The 23,191-nt window shown below is 45.8% G+C and overlaps 1 protein-coding gene across 2 annotated transcripts in view; it reads right to left on the bottom strand.

The window, feature by feature from the left end:
* DSCAM (DS cell adhesion molecule) overlaps positions 1-23,191 on the bottom strand; it is a 706,002-nt gene that overhangs the window by 535,019 nt on the left and 147,792 nt on the right. For both annotated transcript variants that reach the window (XM_045036594.1, XM_045036595.1), the window contains exon 3: positions 20,742-20,888. In XM_045036594.1, the coding sequence (XP_044892529.1) occupies positions 20,742-20,888 (147 nt within the window). The remainder of the gene's footprint in view (positions 1-20,741; positions 20,889-23,191) is intronic.

Genomic DNA, 23,191 nt, shown 5'->3' with positions numbered 1-23,191 from the left:
AAGAGGAACACTTTTTTTAAATGTTTATTTTTGAGAGAGAGAGAGAGAGGCAGAGCACGAACAGGGGAGGGGAAGAGAAAGAGGGAGACACTGAATCTGAAGGAGGCTCCAGGCTCTGAGCTGTCAGCACAGAGCCCGACGCAGGGCTTGAACCCACGAACCGCGAGATCATGACCTGAGCAGAAGTCGGATGCTTAGCCCACTGAGCCACCCAGGCACCCCTAAAGGAACACTTTTATACAGATCAGCTTTAGTGGCCTTAAATTCCAACATACTGTTTCCCAAACTGCATTCTAAGGAATATCATAGATGGTCTTAGAAGATAAAAGTAAATAAAAATAAAAATTGCCATGATCACTTAGGATTCACAGTGCATGGTCCTATCATAAAGAGCCATGGTCCTATTGTTTAATACATTCTTCCCGAATTTTTTTAAGCCCAGAATCCATGAACGTTTTCTATGCTCTCAACCTCTCCATGGACACAGCTTAGGAGATGCTGGTCGAAAATATCCCATCTCATTAACTGAGAAGGAACACTCTCAACTTGGAGAAGCATCACTAATTTTAAAGGACATTCTTTTTATGGTTCTAGTGGTGTCCCAGAATTTCAGAGCTCATAACCAGCAGGAATACAACACTGCACTTAATGTATCATTAATTTTTAAAATATGACATTCATAATCTGCCGACTTCTGGCTTGATGATGTGCCAATAGTTCATGTGTAACCGTGTACTCAGAAGGTTCAAATAAAAAGACTTAGGGTTGTTACCCAGGTGTTTTTCCCTCAGCTTCTCACTAGAGTGTATTTTAAACATACACAAAAGATAAATACGACCGTAAGGAACGTCCATATATCTATCACCCATTTCAGCAATGATTCCCTCCTGCCGCATCCAGCCCCCGTCTCCCACACACACTGGGTTAATTTGAAGCCAATCCCACGTATCAAAAAGGTTTCTTTTTTTAATGCTTATTTATTTTTGATAGAGAGACAGAGCATGAGTGGGGGAGGAGGAGCAGAGAGAGAGGGAGACGCAGAATCCGAAGCAGGCTCCAGGCTCGGAGCTGTCAGCACAGAGCCCGACGCGGGGCTCGAACTCACGGACTGCGAGATCACGACCTGAGCCGAAGTTGGACGCTTTACTAACTGAGCCACCCAGGCTCCCCAAAAAGGTATTTTTAAAGAACGAAATATTGGCTAATGTTTGTTGCTAAGAGTGAGAAAGCCACAGCTCTCAAACCATCCTATAGTCATACATAAACACACGCGTACACACTCACACACACACACACACTCATCTACACCTTGCACATTCACTCTAACAAGTAATTCTAGCTGCTTCTGGTTTCAGGCTGCCATCTCTGAACTCATGACATGAATTCATAGGAAGAAGGTGTGTTAATGGATCTCTCTTACTGTGGATGAGGACTACTAGGCATAAAATATTTCTCCCAGACCACAGGGACTAATGGGGTAGCACACTTCTGGCCTGTCAAATCGCCGTGATCCACACACACCTGTCAACAAAGCAGGTCAGCAGAAAAGAAAAAAAATCAATAAACCTTTGAATGAATCATGCGGCTGTCAGGGAGAATGTGGGCGAGCAGGACGAAGCATATACGTATGGTTAACTTCTTGTGTTTTCCTCTCATTCCCACCTGGCGTGCATGCCCTGGTCCAGGACACCCACTCCAATACCTGAGCTCAAGTGACTGCCCGTAATTTATAGTTTCTGTCCCCCCCTAACTCTTTTAGAAAAGGATTTGAGACGGGAGATAAACGAGCCAAATCTACATTAAAGGAAAAAGTACATCCTAACTTGCTTTGAATTCTGGTTGCGTATGATGGTTATTAACAAACAAATACACTTCTCTGCAAAATTGGATTTTACATCTCACCTAATAACCTTATGTACACAAAGAATTTGCTGAACCTTTACGTGGGTGCAGACTCCCACCACCTTGGATATCCTGCTGTTACACATGGCGTTTAAGAACATCGACACTCATGCCGTCACCATTTAATGACCCTCCAAAACAGAAATCCCCTAAATCACACATCCACAGGACTTCCAATTCTACTTCTGAGTAACTAGCTCACAAGGGTACATATAAAACATCTATAAATCAGCAGCCACCATTACTAAGAAGTAACCCAATCTTAGATTCTAAACCAAGGCAACTATGAATGTATATTTTTCCCGTGTACAGCAAACAAGTATAAAATTTGAGATCACCAATGAATGTATACTCCATGTACATGTTAAGTACAGAAAATAGGTTGTCCGGATTCATCACTTTTACTCGAAAGACGGTAATTATGCATGCCCTCACCATCTACAAAGGATTTCTTTTTAAAAATCTCAACATAAAATTAAAGACATTTAAAACAAAGACTTTGGGGGGGGTGCCTGGGGGGCTCAGTTGGTTAAGTGTCCGACTTCGGCTTGGGTTATGATCGCACAGTTCACAAATTTGAGCCCCACGTCGTCGGGTTCTGTGCTGACAGCTCAGAGCCCAGAGCCTGCTTGGGATTCTGCGTCTCCCTCTCTCTCTGCCCCTTCCCCACTTGTGGTCGGCCTCTCTCCCTCTCTCAAAAATAAACAAACATTTAAAAAATTTAAAAATAAATAAAGACTTTGGTAGTTTTGATAAGGAAGAGAGGAACATATATGAATTCGCCTTTTGTAGCAATGAAATCAAACCCAGTAACCAAAGAGCAAGGGATTCGGGAAAATAAACCCGGGTTCACGTGTTGAGGACCATAAATAAATTACACAAGGAGACCAATGAAAATCACTCATCAGGCCCCAAGGAAATCAGAGGTCCTGAGCATCTCGCACATAAAATTGGCTTCAGAGTTCTGTAGAAACATTTTGCTGGAGAGTCACTGAAGGCACAGCCAGCAAGCGGGTGCTCAGGCTTCCTTCCCCGGCTGATGGATGGGACGGCACAGAATTCAGCAGAAGAGGAAAGAGCTGAAACATGGATTGGTAGATTTTCTCCCCACTTAGTGGCAGGAGACTGAGGAAAACTCAGCAAAAGAGGAACATGACTGGGACACAGATTGGGACACAGAGTGACAGAAAATAAAGACGATGCAAAGTTTGGAGGACCTGGATAACGTGTGCGGGTCATTTAAAGAATATCTACAGGGGCGCCTGGGTGACTCAGTCGGTTGAGCGGCCGACTTCGGCTCAGGTCATGATCTCGCGGTCCGTGAGCTCGAGCCCGGCGTCAGGCTCTGTGCTGACAGCTCAGAGACTGGAGCCTGTTTCAGATTCTGCGTGTCCCTCTCTCTGACCCTCCCCCATTCATGCTCTGTCTCTCTCTGTCTCAAAAATAAATAAATGTTAAAAAAATTTTTTTAAATAAAAAAAAAGAATATCTACAAAGCTGAGACACACTTCTCTTCCACATTTGATTATTCATGGTGGGTATTTGCAATATAGACAATTTCTTTTTAACTCCTGAAATCTAGAATAATTTTTTTAAAGAACCAATTACTTGAAACTCGGAAACCGGAGCCGTAGACACGTGTCACATGCGTCCAGATGGCGTGTGCTTTGGCTTTCCACGGAGGGTTCAAGTCTGGCTGCATTCCCTTTTGGGAAGTGGCCCTCCTCGGTTTCGAGTTCATTTTGGCTTTCTCAATGATAGGGTTTCGATTCAAACAGATAACAATGCCAAGAACTAAAAATTTCACCATCTAATTAGGGAGGGGGAGACTCAGTATGGCCTTTCTTTCCTAATCATCAGTAGTTTGAAAATGACTTGATGAAGGCTTTTTATAAAAGCCTCTCCCTTTTCCCGGTACAAGAACTATTGTATTGAAAACCACTGGTACAAGGCGATGGGCACAGAAGCAGAGGAAATGTACACCTAACCGAGGGAGCTGAAGGAACGAGGGCAAATAAGAGAGCAGAAAAAGGATGAGGCTTAAGATTTCAAGGTCAAACATCGCTAAAAAAAAAAGAAAAAAAAAGCACTACTCAACATACCTATCAGGAGGCGTCACCTGGATGAACACCCAGTTAGTCTGGGTGAGGGTAGCTGAGGGTGTAGATGAGTTGCAAGGTTGAATGAAGCAAAGCAGAAAAGGCCTAGAATTCGTGCAGGTTTGGGTGCGTATGTGTTTCCTGGGGATCCACTGTTCTATAGTTTGCATTACTTCCTCAGCTGGTCTTGATCCAAAAAAGTCTAGAAACGTTGAGCTAAGAACATTTCTACCTCTAAAGGAATATATTTAGAGTTTAGAAACTACCCACATCCCCAGATATATAACATCTTGTTTGCATCAAAATACGTTTTAAATATTGCATATTGAAATAAAACTCAGAAACTCAGAATTTAAATTTTTTTTATTTTTTTTTAATCTTTATTTATTTTTGAGAGAGAGAGAGAGAGACAGAGCGTGAGCAGGGGAGGAACAGAGAGAGGAGACACAGAATCCAAAGCAGGCTCCAGGCTCTGAGCTGCCAGCACAGAGCCCGACACAGGGCCCGAACCCACGAACTGCGAGATCATGACCTGAGCTGAAGTTGGACGCCCAACCAACCACCCATTAATTGAGAGAACATGTGAGCAGGGGAGAGGAGCGGGGGGGGGGGGGGGGAGGGAGGGAGGGAGGGAGGGAGAGAGAGAGAGAGAGAATGAGAATCGCAAGCAGGCTCCACACTCAGCACAGAGCCTGATGCGGGGCTGGATCCCAGGACCCTGGGACCATGACCTCAGCCAAAATCAAGAGCTAGATGCTCAACCGGCTGAGAGCCACCCAAGCACCCCTCAGAAATGTAAAATTCACAGTTTTCCATGAACTGTTTTTCAATCAACAGTTCCAAAGACGTGCTAGCGGGGCCAACGCCTTTAACAGTAAACACACTGACTTGAAATAAATCCTGAGCAAGTACCTCTTTCTTGCCTGTGTGCCTCTTACGCAGGTCACATCATTCCAAACGGCAACTTTAAAAGCAATGCCTTACGTACAGTAAGTACTTAAATGAAATTAACAAAAGATCTTTAAGTTACTAGTGTAAAACAACCACACCAAAAAAAAAAAAAAATCCCAGGTTTGAGCCCCCACTTTGCCATCCAGAGCCCAGGTGACTCCTCCTTCCCCCCATGAAATAATTTTCCAACACGACATCTGATCCTGTGACAGAGGGGACTGATGCTCTAGGCAATATCCCCACCCTCACCCCGACGCACACGGGGGAGCCCGCCAGTGAGGCAGCCGCCATTCCCTGCCAGGGGACCCTTCCTGGGCTCCACCGTCTGCATCAGGAAGCTACTCTGACCGTCCGCTACACAGAAATCTATCGATCTCAGACACAGCGTCATAAATTGGTGAAGCACACCGATCCATGTTTGAAACAAGCATCCCCACATGCAAAAGCCATACGGAAGAGGTGGCTGTGTTTACTGAAGGTGTCTGTGTGTGTGTGTATCTGTGTGCGCACGCATGTGTGTGCGTGTGCATGTGTGTGTGTGTGTGTGCACATGTGCGTGCCTCCCTTTAGAGAAATGAGTAAGGATGTGAGGAAGAATGGCTTGACTGTGGGCCTGGTACCTTCACAAATGTTCTAAAATGCCTCTAGAGGTCTTGGCGTGTAAGGGTCTCCATTGTCCATTACTCAGTGCCGTATTTTAACAAACGTCACAGCATAAAACTGTGGGGTTATAAAGATAAAATCATTTCGTGAAAATAACGGGCAATCGCTTTTGCTTTGGGACTAATAAATACTGAGGATTCTGGACTATCTGTTTCCCTTACAACAGCATCATTTGGTGAAGAGTCGGCTGTGAGAGCGCATGTTGCCTGGGATTTGGCCGGCCCAGACACTTTGCACGGGAGGACAAGTTGATGTGAAACTGTGCTTCAGAGTAGTAGGAAAAATATACAGGAAAGTAAAACACTTCTTAAAGCATTACGACTAATTTGAAAGAAAATACCACAATTTCGATGGAGCATTTGCTCATTCAACATTTGTTCAATAAATATCAATCAAGCTACTATGGTCTGCCAGGCATCCTAATGTTATACTAGGGGCCAGTGGGAAGGGATGATTTTAAATAAAATTGAAATTAAGAAAATTATTTTTATCCTAGGCAATTTCCTCTATTTGGATTTTTTTTTTAGTTGCAGGATACTGTTTCAAAAAACATTAAGCATATTGTCCCCAAACCACATGAAATGTCCTAGATGTGTCAACTATCCAAAATCATACCATATTTGAAAATGTTTTTCTTATTTAAGTAAGTCCCTACGCTCAAGTTACAGCTGTTACAAGTTGTTTGTCATTCAAGTGACAATTTTTGTCGACGCTTACACACTTGGGTGCTGTAAAAAAAACGGAAGACTTCTCAGAAGGCAGAATCTCTACTTTCTAGAAAGGAAAAATTGCAAGGGGAGACCCTGGGTGAGAGCATCAAGGACTGTGTGCCTCAGTGTTCTCACCTGGGAAGTGGGGGCTGCTGACACCACCTACGGGGACAGTTGGAGCTGTTCTATAGAACCTAACATACATTGTCAGTTATTTACTGACCCAAAAGTGTTGCAAGTGCTTCGACGTAACTTCAAACTTCTCCTCAAACACGTCTTCTTTTTATCTTAAAAATTTTTTTTAATGTTGTTTATTTTTTGAGAGAGACAGAGACAGAATGCGAGTGGGTTAGGGGCAGAGAGAGAGGGAGACACAGAAGCAGAAGCAGGCTCCAGGCTCTGAGCTGTGAGCACAGAGCCCGACGCGGGGCTCGAACTCACGAACCGTGAGATCGTGACCTGAGCCGAAGTCGGACACTCAACCGACTAAGCCACCCAGGCGCCCCTTCAAACATGTCTTCTGATTTACCTCCGGGATAAGGCAAAAAGTAAGAGCCTTTTTTCTAATGTATTGCTTATTTTACATCATCTGATCTCTGTTTCAGAAAAGTAAGCATTTGGGGCGCCTGGGTGGCTCAGTGATTGAGTGTCCGACTCTTGATTTTGGCTCAGATCATGATCCCAGTGTCATGGGACTGAGCCCCCGTCAGGCTCCACACGGAGCCTGGAGTCTGCTTAAGATTCTTGCTCTCGCCCTCTGCCCCTCCCCCCACTGCTCGCACTTTCTGTCTCTCTCTAAAAGTAAAAAAATAGTAAACCTTTAATAAAGGAAGTGTGTTTACTTTGATAAAAGACAACAGGTTAGTTCAGTAGCATTCTAGCACCTTAATGTTGACGTTACAGGATTTCATCATTCGGCACACCTGGCATTTTAGTAACTCTTCTTAAATAGAATTATTTCTATTTCTGTAATTTCTACTTTATGCATATTCACTCATTTAATCATTACAACAATCTTCTGATGTACTTATTATTGTTGCTGTCATCTTACAATCGAGGAAACTGAGGCACAGGAAAGTTATATGATTAGCCCAAGGTCACAGTGTGGTCTATGATGGGTTGGGAACATGGACCTAGACATCAGCTTCAGGGTCAACCCTCTTGCCTTTAGACTAAAAAGACAAATGCACAGCTAGAGACCAAGAATTGGTCAGGTATCTATAACTCATGGAGCACATCCCCTGGCATCTCTAATCTTTAGAAAAACACTGAGTCCAATTCCACAGAGAAGTAATTAACTGTTAAATCCCTCACAGCTATGAAGTTAGGACCCAAAGCCAGATCTCTCTAAGTTCAAATCCAAGACCTCACGCAGACTGTTGGCAAAGCGAAAGGTGAACAGTAGCCTGAAACCTTTCCTGGAAGAGCATGTGACCCAACTGGAGATTTTAAAAACAGTCTATATCTGCTTCTTTACTGTACTTGCTTATTAGCTTCTCTACAGAGAACATCTTGACTATGCTCACGCAGAGCAACATGCACTGGAGATCTTCAGTTCTTTGAAAAGCCCAATTCTGGACACTCAATAGTGTGCATCATCACTCTATTTCCAGAAACTAAACAGACTAAAACATTCTGTAAATATTCTCATCAGTTCCCCACACATAGACACAGCACAGTCAATGCAAACCAGGCTTAGTTGTAGATGTTTCAATCCTAAATGATTGCTTATCCAACAAGAATACAGTTACTTGGGGACTGACTTTTGAATCTGGGATTCTTTGGGGGGAAATTTTTTTTTTCAATTTTTTTATTGTAGTTGACACACAATGTTATGCTGGTTTCAGGCATAGAACAAATACCATATGATTTCACTCACACGGGACATTTTATATTGCGTATAAGTTTTCAGATGACTAGTCACTTGGGAAATTTATCATTCATTTTTCCAGTCATAAATGTCCCCCTTTCCCCTTAGAGGAGGGAAGCCTGGACTTTAAATTTCTCCCCCCGCCCCCCGCAAAAAAAACACCGCACCTGAAAATAGAATCATTCGTCAAAAGGGTGAGAGCTCATTTTCTCATCAGACTGCTTCATATACGTTATTTACTCATGTGTCTGTACAACAGAGAAAGCTGGGTAGGGAGCAAGGTGACACGTGACATTCAGAAGTTGCAGAACTAGACTGAGAAAGTGAGTTGATATGCATATTATCTGTATTAGCTCCGGCTGCCATAACGAAATCCCATAGACTGAGGGGCTTGCACAACAGGAATGTACTTCTCACAGTTCTGGAGCCTGGAAGTCAGAGATTGGGGTGCCAGCATGGTCAGTGTCTGGTGAGAGCTCTCTTTGCTTCTCACTGTGTGGTCACACGTCTTCCTCCCTCTTTTCATAAGGCCACAGTCCTGTTGAATGAGAGCCCAACCTTTAGGACCTCATTTAACCTTATTGTGTAACTAGAAACCCTATAAGGGGTTAGGGCTGCTGAGCGTGGGGGCACCTTTCAGTCCACAGCATGATCTGAAAATACAAATCAAGCAGTTTGCCTACAGTCCCTGGTGTCTTGGCTCTGGAACATCTTGATTCTGTCCCCATCCTGGCCCCCCGGCCCAGTCTGACACCAGGGCGGGCCACATACAGCTGATGGTGTGGCTACCAGATGGCATTCGAGCACGGCTGGGCAGGGCAAAGAGGCCAGCACAGGAACACTCACTCAGGTGTAGGTACTCGTCCCTGAAACTCTCTGCTTGTGGTTTCCTTCCTTTCCAAGTTATTTTCATTTAAGGATCTCATTTAATGTACATCCGTCAGTTGTCAAGCAGGAGATAAAAAGATGGAAAACAGGCGTGAGAGAGGGTCAAAAGGAATCAGAAGGATTTGTTCGTGTACTGGGCTGAAGAGCCTCCTCCCAAAAGTCATGTCCTTCCTGGAACCTCGAAATACGACCTTATTTGGAAATCGGGTCATCGTAAATGTAATTAGTTAAGATGAGATCATCCTGGAAGAGGGTGGGCCCTTAATCCAATCTGACTGGTGTCCTTATAAGAAGAGAAGGGACACAGAGGCACACGCACAGGACAGAGGCCCTGTGACAAGAGAGGCAGAGATTGTAGTGATGCATCTATAAGGTGAGGAACCCAAAGGACCACCTCGGCTACTAGAAGCTGGGAGAAATGCGCAGAATGGATTGTTCCCCAGAGCCTTCAGAGAGGGCATAGCCCTGCTGACATTTTGACCCTGTATTTCCGGTCTCTAGAGTTGTGATAGAACACATTTCCGTTATTTTAATGTGTGTTGTTTATCACCTAGTTTGTGATACTTTGGAGTCTAATAGGTACAATCTGGAAAAAAAAAAAAAGAGGGGCGCCTGGGTGGCGCAGTCGGTTGAGCGTCTGACTTCAGCCAGGTCACGATCTCGCGGTCCGTGCGTTCGAGCCCCGCGTCGGGCTCTGGGCTGATGGCTCAGAGCCTGGAGCCTGTTTCCGATTCTGTGTCTCCCTCTCTCTCTGCCCCTCCCCCGTCCATGCTCTGTCTCTCTCTGTCCCAAAAATAAATAAACGTTGAAAAAAAAAATTAAAAAAAAAAAAAAAAGAAAAGAAAAGAAAGTAATTCAAAGGCAAAATGAATTACTGGTTGGAAGAAATACTCAATTCTGCTTTAGTTACGCTCTGTTAGAGGTGGCAGGAGGGGAGCAGACGGTGGGGAATAAGCAAGCCCAGGAGAGAAGACAGTTCCAAGGTTAGGGTCATCTACACAGACCAAGGTTAGGGTCATCTACACAGACGTGGTGGATGAAGCCCTGGGAAAGAAATGAAATGACCAGTAAAGAAAGTGGAGATTGAAAGGAGAGGGCGTGAAGACTGATTTCGGGGGTCTATTTACACCTCTGAGCAAGGAAGAAAAGATAAGGAAAGAGATAATGTAGAAATATGGACGCAGTCAATCAGGACAGGGTACGGTACTTCGCCAACCAAAGGAGGGCAACCAATGGAGGAAGAAGGTCAAGGGCACAGATTCTTCCAGGAAGTCAGAACTTGCCCTTGGCACGTGATACTAGAAGTCACGGGTGACCTTGAAAATGTTAAGTTTCAGTACCATGCAAGTGGTAGAGCCCAGACCACACGAGATTAGGAAGAGTAGGGGGTTCAGACTCTCCTTTCAATAAGCTTTCCAAGGGGGGGGAAAAAGTACGAATGGAAACAGTAACACGAACGTTGCGATAACCGCTGAGCATCGGTGTCATAAGAAATATGAGAATCAGGGGCGCCTGGGTGGCTCAGTCGGTTGAGCCTCCGACTTCGGCTTGGGTCATGATCTCACGGTCCGTGAGTTCGAGCCCCGCGTCGGGCTCTGTGCTGACAGCTTGGGGTCTGGAGCCTGCTTCGGATTCTGTGTCTCCCTCTCTCTCTGCTCCTCCCCTGTTCACACTCTTTGTCTCTCTCTCTCAAAAATAAAGATTAAAAAAAATTTTTTTAATAAAAAAATTAAAAAAAAAAGAAATATGATAATCACCAAAGAGGTGATGGCAGAGGTCCCAGAGGAGAAGGTCCGAGACAAGCAAGAGGCGTCCTGACAGCAGCACACGTGGGGGATCAGAGTGGACAGGAGAGTCTGTGTCTGTCTGTGTCTTCCTGTGACAGGAAACACGAAGACAACGTTTGAGGTAGGAGGAGCAGGGCTCAGGCTCCAGAAGTAGAAAGTGACTACCTCTTGACGACTGGAGAACAGATCCGTGAGGGGCTAGGAGTGGAAATTTTCAGACTCCCGAGGAGAAGCTTGGGAAACTCACTGTCCGTAACGTACAAGCAATCCACAGAAATACCCCCAAATCTTGGGAAACGATGAAGGGCCAGTGAAAACTGGCACAAATGGTCAGGGTACCTGGCCTCTGGCTTCTCCCAAGGCTGGAGAAGAGAAAATAAAATGGTGGCAACCATCCTGACTGGGGATTCTACTGGTCGTGGGGTTACTGAGGAGAGAGGGAGTCTAGGCTGCTGGGAGATGTGCTGTCCTGTCTCATCTGCCCAGAAGCGAAGTCACAAAGGGCTGACAGGCCTTGTGACTCTGCCCGGCGGCTTTCTGGAGTTCCCGCTACCAAACCACCTAGGGAGGGACTTTCCTGCCCTTGGGTTAACCTAGCACACAGGAAGAAGCACCAAAAGCCCCATACAATATAATCTACGCTTAACTCAGGTCCTGACCTTGAATTCACCCTGATCTCTTATTCTGAGTCAAAAATTACATCTATAAATTGCGAACCCTGTTTTCTTACAGAATGGCGCACTGCCTCAACATATTTCGATTCATGACATCTGATTTTAGCTTGATGGTAACGATGACCGTATTACTGCCATCACGGCCTGATATTATTTTGCAAATGATTCTGCTGTTCTCTTCAGTGTTCCTGAAATAAAATCTCACAGATGAACAAAAGACCAGAAGAAAATGCACTTGGGTCCAAATTAGAACTGACTGACTTGGCTGACCATCTGTTTCTCCTATCTAGAAAGAACCCAACATCATAGAGAGAGCAGGCAGAAGGCCCCTGTTAGCAGAAGACAAAATAAAACTATGTTTGCATTTAGGTGGAGGCAAGGGGAAAATCTGGGTCAATGTGTTTGGGGATATTTAAAAAACTGGGGTGACATCTGCCTACAGACGGCGGCGATATGGATATGAGGTGATAAAACCTTTAAACTATGGACTGAGCGGGGGCGCCTGGATGGCTCAGGTCATGATCTTGTGGTTCATGAGTTTAAGTCCAGCGTGGGGCTCTGTGCTGACAGCTCAGAGCCTGGAACCTGCTTTTTGAACCTGCCCATTTGATGCTGGGCACATTCAGAACGTGACTGAGTGGACTGACTGAGCCGCCATCTCTGAGAAAGCAGCCCTGGACAGAAAGGAGTCAACGTGGAACGTCTAGAGCTGCTTTCACTAGACAAGCCTGCTTGTGAGGCTGCCTCTTGGCCGATGTCTAGGAACTGGAATTTCAGGAGAGTCCCTACCACCTTCCTGTGCCTAAACCATACAAACAATATGGTTTACTGAACACCAGAACACCTGCTCTCCTTCCGGGAGTCTGGAATTTTGGGACTTGCCAGTCAGAGGGTGCCCACGTGACCAGCCTCCAGGAAAATCCTCGGACACTGAACCTCTAATGCATCTCTAAAGTGCTCGGGAGACAGTACTTTACATTTGCCGTCATTAGCCCCTGCATGCGGGGATTAAGTGTGTCCTATGAGACTCCACGGGGAGAAAAGTGCTGGAAGCTTTTGCCTGGTTTCCTCCAGACCTGTCCCCACGCGCCTTTTCCCTTTGCTGGTCTCACTCTGCACCCTCTCGCTGTAATACATCACAGCGGTGAGGCCATATTCCTCTGGTGATCCTTGGTAGGAAACCAAGGGGCATGTTAGACTGACCCAATACCTTCATGGCAGAAGCTGTGTCTTCTACTCGCGCGCGCGCGCGCGCACACACACACACACACACACACACACACACACACACTGAGATGCTCCGGTATAAATATTTTTTAAATATTATGTTAACAAGTCTTTAGCCACGTGTCTACTTGTCTCAGAAGTTCAAACGTCAAAAACGTATTTTTTTTGTTCACTTCAAGCTATAATCTTCAATACAATTTCTAATTTTGAGAATGAGAAATGTGTCGTCTCTCTGAAGGCTGACACTTAGTAGACCTTCTGTTTACTCTGGCTCTTTCAGGATCCCACTGGTGGGTTCTTTCTGGAATGGCAGACTCGAGCAGCTCATCTAACATACCTGTCATTCCCAGCGTCAGGTGGAGTTTGCTCTGCGTTGTAAACAGCCCTGTTGAGAATCACTTTCAGGTGGCGGTGGAATAACGTGCAAAAACTTACTTCATGAGAATAGACTTACATGGCAGAAGTGTAACCAATTAGTGGCTTTAAAAAGGAATGAGACCAGGTCCCTCCCCACTTCCTGTGCACCTGCCCAGTTTTTAGTTGTCATACTCCCCCAAAACACGGCACAGTGAAAATACGACATGTCTCCACCTTTCCAATTCTAGTCTGCTGAATCCCTCCTGTGCTAAGAATAATTTCCAGTGTTTTTAATGAGGCTCTGACTTGCCAGAAATCTAGAATCTAGATAGATTAGATAGATAGATAGACAGACAGATAGATAGACAGATAGATAAATGATAGATGGACAGATGAATAGATGGATGGATGAATACACAGAAGGATGGATGGCCGGCTGGATGGATGGATGGATAGATGGATAGATAGACAGATAGACAGACAGAAGGATGGATGGATGGATGGATGGATGGATGGATGGATGGATGGATGGATGGATAGATGGATAGACAGACAGATAGACAGAAGGATGGACAGACAGATAGAGGGATGGGTGGAAGTAAAGAAGAAAGAAAGGAAAATGTCCCTTTAACAGCTTCCATTTGGTCCTAAAAATGTCTTTTTCAGTGAACGTTAAATTAATGCTTCTTTTTGTTCCTGCAACATCCTAGTACTTTTAGAATCAAAGACGGGGCTTTCAGGTGGCGATGGGTGATTTAGGTCCCTGAAATCATTTTGATGCCGATCTCATTCCCTTTACTCATAAGCACCTTGAGGGCAGAACTGGGTCTCATCACCATGGCAACCTGAGCAGCTTTGCAGAGATTGCCTTGAAAATGCCCAGCGACCAGGAGTAAAATTAAACTAGAAGCGCCTTCGAAGGCGGGAACATGGACTCTCTTATAGCCGGGGGTGTGGGGGGGGGGGCAGAAATACAGAGACAACCAGCCACATCACAGCCCTCCCTGCCCCCAGCAGCTATGCCCCCAACTCCAAAAGGGAACAGGGCACCTCAAATCTTCTCTTAGTTTAAGTTGGCTGAAACTTGAAAAACCCGGCCTAACTGGGGTCACTCTACCTATGACGCAACTGCTTTCCTCACCCTAAGATGCAAACCACCATCTTCTCCAATGGCCACCTCTTTGGTGAAACCTTCCACACCTCCCCAGGCAGAAACGCCGAAGGTACGCGTTCCTGTGGTGTCTACCTCTTTGCCTGTCACCAAGCTCACCCCATACACAGCACCGTAACCTCTACCCACAGCTCCCTGGGAGCAGAAGTCATCTCCATGGAGCGGGGGGAGGGGGGGTCTTCAAGCCCAGATCCTGCCTTATCTACGGCAACCAGACCCAAACACAGCATTCGTAAACTACAGTGAGTGTTTCATGTCAAGTGCTGGGGCTTTGATATTTAATGTGGGCAGAAAATTGTTCACTTTTACCCAAAATACAGGAAAAAGATAATCACCCGTGGACTTGAACTCATTGATCCTCGGAGATAAAATTCTCCTTGAGTCATCAGTAATAGAGGTGTTCAGATGGGAAATATCCTAACGGAAAATTGGGCCAGTGCTAAAGAGGGAGGCAGATCTCTGGGAATAGTAAAATGTTCACTTTTTCCATTTTCCAAATCCGGTTACCCTTGGGCTGTGTCTTTGATGTTAATGTAGCTAAACCCCCAGTGAGACTCTCAGAATTTTATCAGAGGAAACAGACACAGAATACTGGGCTCGCTCGTCACCAGCCTCCCTAATCGGGAAGAAACTCACAACGGGCCACTGAGTGAAACCGAAATATAAAATCGCCGATATTGTTCTTTGCCGGGACGGCGTCTTCCCTATCTCCACATCAGCCGTACCTCCCCAGGCACACCGCCATCCACCCGACTATGTTTTCATTGGGCCGTATTAATATTCTGGTATTTAAAAGGCTCTCGTCTGCGCTCAGAGGAGGTGATAAGGATGTTCGAAAATGAGTATGGACATCATCGCTCTTGTTCTTCCGGGCTCATTTTCGTTAGGTAAGAAGGCGCCCCATCGGGATCCACGGGGTTAACGGAGGACACTAGATGCACAGGGTGTGCCTGTCCCTGAGATGCCCTCCCACCACACGTTCCCCGGTTCCTATCATCCATCTGCCAGAGTACGAGACTGAAGGTCAACCAAGTGCTATCCTGTGGCCAGGTGACAGCCCAGGGAGACAGCAAAGCAGAGAGCACAGCAGCATCAGACATTATGTGCCCCTCCTTCCCCGGGGGGAGTTTGGGGGCTCTTACTTCTCAGCCTGTCTTTTCAGCTTCGGCTGCTATTAAAAAAAATACCACGGGGCACCTGGGTGGCTCAGCCAGTTAAGTGTCCAGCTCTTGGGTTTCAGCTCAGGTCATGATCTCAAAGCTTGTGAGTTCAAATCCTGCATCGGGCTCTACACTGCCAGCTCAGAGCCTGCTTGGGATTCTCTCTCTCTCTCTCTCTCTCTCTCTCTCTCTCTCTCTCTCTCTCTCTCTCTGCCCTTCCCCCATTTGCACATGTATGCACTCACTCTCTCTCTCAAAATAAATAAACAAGCAAAAAAAAAAACAAATTAAAAAATAAAGGCCATAGAGTGGGGGGCTTAAACACCAGTCTTTTATCTCTCACAGTTTGGGAGGCTGGAAGTCCAAGTTCAGGCTGCCCGAACAGTCAAGTTCTGTTAAGAGCCCTCCTCTGGGATACAGAAGGCCACCTGCTCACTGCCCTCCTCTGGTGGAGAGGGAGGGCTCTGGTGTCTCTTCTTTTAGGGACACAAATCCCATCACGGGGGCCCCACTCCCACGACCCCCTCTAACTCTAATTTTCTCCAAAGGCTCTACCTCCAAATACCATCGCACTGGAGGCTGGGGCCTCAACTCACGAACTTTAAGGGGACACGAACATGTAGTCCATAACAAGACCACTGGACGATTCTTTCCAAAGATCATTTAGAATAAATGCACTCATTTATGCTCGTACTAGGAGTGATCTAACGACCTCATCTGCCAGAGAGGCACTGCTTGATGCCTGAGTCTAGAGTCAGGCCAACTGAAACCTCCCCCGGAAAAAAATCAATGATGACTTTATGTGCAGTAAGCTAATGAGACCATGCAGCTCACGCCGAAACCCAGACAGACATGACCGGTGCCTCTCACCCCTGGAAGAACATAGCCCAGTCACCGATCTGCTCAACCAAACTAAAGAGCAAAAACTAGGAAGACGTGCCCTTTCTTTTTATAGGAACACACGAATATTTAAATATGTTTTTCACTGGAAGGATTTCCTAGGCGACAGACACCCACTTACCTCAGCCTGGATTTCCAAACACCCCGGCCTAGAACGTGTGCATAAGCCTGACACTCACGGACCAGGAGCAGGCGTGGCGCTCTGGCCTCTCCCCGGGGTGCTCTGGACTCGAGAGGCTGAGTGGTGGCACCCACAGAGCAGTGAGAGGACAGCAGGGACCCGGAGAACAGGCAGCTTCCTTTCACTAGCACCATGTGCACACGCGGGGACAGCGGCCAGGCCCTCGGTGACCTGCATGAGCTCCGGCTTTCTGGGATCGGCCCACAGCCGGTCATCTCTTCCCACTCTACCCGCTGAGGCAGACATGCACACAGGCTCCTTTTCACGGCGGATTTGGCTCACTGCCTTCTTCCACCAAAGGAAGCGACGTGTACGGAGGAGGCATGTCCCCTGGGACAAATTTCCCAGCCAGACTCACCGTAGGCTGGGCTGTCTCGGAATCCCGGGAAGACTGAGGCGGGTGACCGCCCCTGCCAACCACCAAACCTAAACCAGATCAGCAAGGGACCACCGGGGTTATCGGTTTATTTACAAATCACAGACAAATTAACATTTTGCGGACCATCTACCGTGCACACGATCTGGGATGCCTTTGCTGGAGCTGAGAGTTCACTCAGAAAAGCCCCTGAGTCCCTGGGACCTCGGTGCTGTGTGAGGCTGCCCCCACTGCTGCCCGGAGGAGGGAGGCTCCAGGCTCAGCCTCTGAGCCTCCCTGCCTCCTACGTGTGGTTACCTGTGCCCTGCCTCACGCGGGGACCTGGCCACCGGCAAGAAATGTAATCCTTCTCCGCCAAAATCACCCAAAACCCGTTTATTGATTAAGATCACCAATGCTTTTAACCATTTTGTCATCTCCAGTGGCTTCGTGACTTCCTTCCCTGGGCATTTTTGACAGCCTCACTGGATGGGGGCCTGGTGCTGGGAGCAGGTGCACCAGTTACATTACAAGGTTAACTTCCGGACTTCTATTTACAGGTCATAACGCTGCATCGGGGCCCTGTTCTCAGGTTAAACTCCTTGAGAATGAAAACAGCTCTGGGGCGCCTGGGTGGCGCAGTCGGTTGAGCGTCCGACTTCAGCCAGGTCACGATCTCGCGGTCCGGGAGTTCGAGCCCTGCGTCGGGCTCTGGGCTGATGGCTCAGAGCCTGGAGCCTGCTTCCGATTCTGTGTCTCCCTCTCTCTCTGCCCCTCCCCCGTTCATGCTCTGTCTCTCTCTTTCCCAAAAATAAATAAACGTTGGAAAAAAAAAAAACAGCTCTAACTCACTCTCTTTCTGTGCGTGTCTCAGTCTCTGTTTCTGTGTCTTTGTCTCCCCATCTCTTTCTCTGTATACAAATGTACACACACACACACACACACCATGGGAACCACACTGAGTATCTTGGGAATACCTCGTGTTTGATGAAATGGCTAGCTTATAAACCAACAAAAACTTGCTACTGAAGTATTCCTTGATGAGATAAAAGCCTATACTATATTGGTTTTTGTGGATACTTTTGTGGAAAAAAAAAAAAAGGCCAAGTGCTTATCCATGGTACACATTGTTTTCAAAATTTTGCCAAAGGATAAAGCTCTAAGGCGTGACTGAGGAGACAAGAGTGTCATCAGTTCCTGTTAGGAAGACACCAGCTTTGGGTTTGCATATCAGCACCCTTTCCCGCTCGCCAGATATAAAATTCCTTTAATTTAATTAGGTTCATGTTTGAAGAAAACAAGTCTATTCACATAGATTGCAAAAAGATGAAATCTGCATGGGTAAACCGCTAATTAAAGATGCCAAGGGGGGTGCCCGGGTGGCTCAGTCGGTTGAGCGCCCGACTTCAGCTCAGGTCATAATCTCTCAGTTCGTGAGTTCGAGCCCCGTGTTGGGCTCTGTGCTGACCTCTCGGAGCCTGGAGCCTGCTTCCGATTCTGTGTCTCCCTCTCTCTCTGTCCCTTCCCCTGCTCATGTTCTGTCTCTGTCTCTCAAAAATGAATCGTTTAAAAAAAAAAAGATGCCTAGGAAACATAAGAATGTACACATTACATTTTTAATGTATAACCTGTATTATTAATATTTATTAATGTTATGTATGTAATAATAAATTAATAAATATTAATATATTTTAAATAGATATTTCACATATAATTATATATGGTATATAATTTATATATAACATATAATTATTTAATATACAATATTAATATATTTAATAATAAATTGATAAATATTAATATATAACCTGTATTACAAACATATAAAACATACCTATCGATATAGATGTCTATATCAACAGGTATATAAAACCTTGGTAGATTATTTCTATCTCCCACTCAGATCTCCAGTCGTTCTCTCCTGGGCACGTCTCACTCAAGTCAGACAGGTCATGTGACTGGCTTTGGCCAATCAAATATTCACAGAAATGACATATGTCTCCTCAAGTAAAAATCCATTTGTAATCCTCCCCTGTTCCCTCCCCCTCCACAGCAAACCCCAGAAGTTGTCCCATGGCTGTTCTATGACGGTCGCACCTCCTTCAGCCCAGGCCCCTGAGTGTGAGAGACTGCAAATACAGTCCTGCATTGTCCGCCTCATTGAGCCCACCGGCCCTCAACATGTGCATGTGAATGCCCTTCCACTCTGGCCTTGGGCTCAGCCAGATGGACTTGTCATCAAATCTCTCCATCTGCCATTCAGAAACTAAAATGACCTCTAAACAGAAGCCAGTAAGACCCTTCACCAAAAACAACAAATAGGGGGCGCCTGTCTGGCTCCAGCCACAGCACGTGTGACCCTTCATCTTGGGGCCCTGAGCTGGAGCTCCACGTTGGGTGCAGGGATTGCTTAACACAAATAAATAATTTTTTTTTTAAAACACAACAACAAATAAAAGTGCACAGGCGAGTCCATTCTGACTACGTGTAATCATATTTCAGTCATTAAGCCTACTATTTTTTCAATACTTTAAGTTAAATCGTGGTGGTTTAGACATTTAATGTTCACTGAAGTTAGAGGGAGTCTGAGCTGAACGTGTTAAGAAAACCTGAAAACATCAATTATGTGATAGTTTACTGGACGTACTTTAAAGACCAAAGATTTAATTTTTGGTTTGGACTTTCTAATGGTTTTGTGGTTTGTCTGTTTTTTTTTTAATGGTCCCTGAATAGTAACCTATACTGTCTAGAAAACAAAAAAGCTGAAAAGCATAAATGCTGGGTCACCATGAGAACTGAGTTCTAATTTCCTATCTCTGTAAACGGGCAAAATTTTGGCGGTATTCAAGAGTTGCAAAAGACGTGTGTGTGCACACGTGGACACGCATCCACACAGACATACAGAGGAAAGCAAGCATTTATAATCAGCTTTAGCTGACTTGGTACTCATCATCGCTCTTCTCCAAGACCAGCCCACAGTCACTTACTCTCCAAAGACGAGCAAAACAGGAAACGTGGGTACCGCCCATAGGGCCTTTCCAGCTAAGCAGCAAGGGGGCAAGAAATCTACTTAAAAACCATGAGAAAAGAACTAGCACCTCTTAGAAACTAAAATTTCAGTTGTGTCACTTCCAGGTTCCGGAAAAAAAAACAATAAATTATGTATTTTATATATATTTTATATATATATAAAATATATATATAAGTTTTATATAATTATATATGTATATAATTTTTAAATAATAAATTAAAATAATTAAATAATCAATTAAAATTTAAATAATAAATATTTAATATAATAAATTATACATATAATAATACTATGTTATACATTTCATATATATACATATATATATATATATATGTATCTCAGTGCTGAATATATATTCTGAGTAGAATCTTCAATAAAGAGGTCAGAGACATCACATAGCTCTCAAGGCATTTGAAAGGGTCACAACATTCGAAACCAGAGCTTCTGTTTTCCAGATTATAGTTGGAGGCTATCAGTCCTAAGCATATTACTGATGACTCTCCCAGACGCGATAACCATACTGCCCTATTTTCAGCAGCAGATATAAGCCAAAATTGCCTCAGAGAATAACATGACGGTGGTACGCACAGTAACTCATTTCTACCCATCCATCAGTCAATTCACTGAGGAATGTCTGCATCGAGTCGGGAAACCGATATAAAGCACTGATGTCACACAATCATCAAACAGCATCAACCAGACGTAGGCCAATTCTTAGCTATGATGGACACATAGCCAGAGACCCAATTCAATACCTGAAACGAGCACTGAGAAGGTGAGCCCGGCGCCCTGCGCCCCGGACACGCCCAGCCTACCTGAGATGAGTACCACGGTGTCTTTCTCCCATGAGACCACGGTGACGTACGCCTCCACCGAGGAGGGGATAATGCACTTGAAGACCGCAACATTGCCTCTCATGGTTTTCTGGTCCTCCACACGGACTGTATAGGGCTCCCGTAAAACTGGAAGGCAAGAAGAGGACCGTTGGTAAGACCTTGGCAGGGGCTCATTCTGGGACAACCTCATTCGAATATACACATGGTTGCTTACATACAGTGATTGCATCGACTACAGCTATTGCAAAATAAATTAGAGAAACCTGCAGTTCGTGTCTTGAAAACTTTCATTCCCTGGACAAATGTATTTTCCAAAGGGCAAGAGCATATCTAGAAACAGCTCATCTGCCCCCTTACATACACCTGGAAGGGAGAAGTAGCTTCTTCAAGGAGCCACGATCATAAGACACTGCTCTCCGTGTCCTTTGAGGACGAGGGAAGAATTTTCTGACTATAAAGAAGAAGGAGTTAAAAAAATCAAGAAAGGCAACCTCTCCTGAGAATTCTTAAAGACTATCTGACGATTAAAATAACTCCGCATAAGTAATCTTTTGTGCCAGCTGCAAAGCAGTCTTGGACACAATTATTCCACTTCCCGTGGCTTAGGGAAGGAGGCTGATGAGGAAGCCTCTGCCCAAGCACCTTAGGAGCACCCGGAAAACCTTCAGAGGAGACATCCATGAGCCAGATGTCTGGGTTAGAGGTGGGGTGGCAGTGGGACCCTTTGCCCACCCTTCAAGTCCACCTGACTGGGTTCACACCCAAGCCCAGCCACCTGCACGGTGAGTGAGTGCCCTAACCATCCACATAATGGGGATGTTGATGATAGACATCTACCACGGGGGCAATCATAACGACTCGGTCCGTTAATGTGGATACCGCACTCAGAACGGCACCTGCCACGAGCAGGTCGGGTGAGGCTACGTGGACCAACACCAGAACTGGATTCACGCCATCGCCTGATGTGGGGAGAGGCCTCTGCCTCCCGGATAAGGAGAAATCAGGGCTCTAATCCCAGCTGTGCCTCACCCCAGCTTGAAAAATACGGAAGCAAGCCTCACTTCTGCAGACCTTTATTTTCCTCAGACTTAAAATGAGGGGGTTGGGACAGGAAGATTCTCAAAGTCTGAATTTCAGAAGTCTCTGGTTTTCTCCAACAGCTCCAGAGACAGCTTCCTATCTCGTCATCTAACCGGCTCTCTCGATGTTTTTCGTCACCTACCGGCCAAATGTGTGCCAAGAAAACTGGCCATGAAATTAACTTTTAAAGAAATTGGCATACTGACAAAAACAGGAATGAGTTTCTAAAGGGGCATCTCTTAACAGGCATAGGTGAATGCTCAAGGAGAATGATCTTTAAGACTGGCACTGGTTCTGTGATATGCATTTTAGTCTTAGAGTATGCCACTACTCAGAGTATTGTTCCCCAAACCCCACTGGTAATATCAGTATTTATTATTTTCCCGACCTGGAGAATTTGTTCATTCCTGTCTCAAACCAGAGAGATTTTCAGAGGTTTGGGACTTTTCTGAGACCCCCATCCCTGCACTCCATCGCGGTCCCGTGCGATGTGCCAGGGGGCAATTCGACACCTCTTGCAAAAAAGTCCACTGGGCACCAGCTCAGGGTGCCCAAGGGCCTGGCCTCAGAAACATCATCAGCACACACAGGGGCAGGAGCTCACTTTGTACCGGAAAATACCTCGATAAATGAAACTCTGGGGAGAGTGGAGGTCTACAGTCATAGGACGGAAAGAGGCGACAAAGAGGTAAAGTAACCAAAGTCATCAATGAACGAGAATTTGGGAGTGGTGGAGAGAAGAAGACAGAAGAGAGAAAGGGGTTGAGAAGAGAAGAGAGAGGGACCGGACAACATGGCCAAGAGCCACAGAGTCCCTTGGCACAGGGACAAGGCCACCTGAGCGAAGTGTAGGAGTCCAATGTAAGTCTGTGTGTTTGTAGGATGTTTGCTACAAGCCATAAAATCACTTCGGCTCCCCACACTTCCTGTGAACCCCACTTCACGCACATAAACGGCTCAGGTGGAGGAATTTGTAACGCAAATCAAAAACAGGGCGCCTCTCTCTCTGTCCCAGCCAGGAAGAGCAGGGACAAGGGAAGGTGCCCATAGGGAGACAGAAGAAGTGCCTTCCTAAAAGGCCTGCGGCCACGCACTAGGCCTGGTCACCAGAGCCACAAACATACAGTGACCAACTAACGACTTGCCCTGTTTGTACCCAAAGTCCTGCAGCCTCGGAACCCCTCAGTCCGGGCCTCACACACAGCTTCCCGCTGGCCTCCCGTGAGCCAGGGTCAAATGTCTGGGACTTTTGTTCCTTCCATCCCCCAAGCCAGCCCCAAAGAGCCCAGATCTCCTTGAATCAGGGCTCCAAACTGGGTGCACCGCACCCCACCCAGCTCAGAAAGAAC

Source organism: Felis catus, chromosome C2 (genome assembly GCF_018350175.1).
Source record: "Felis catus isolate Fca126 chromosome C2, F.catus_Fca126_mat1.0, whole genome shotgun sequence".
Taxonomy (NCBI): Eukaryota; Metazoa; Chordata; class Mammalia; order Carnivora; family Felidae; genus Felis; species Felis catus.
Note: the sequence above shows the minus strand (reverse complement) of the source record. Positions and strands in the feature narration are given on the sequence as shown.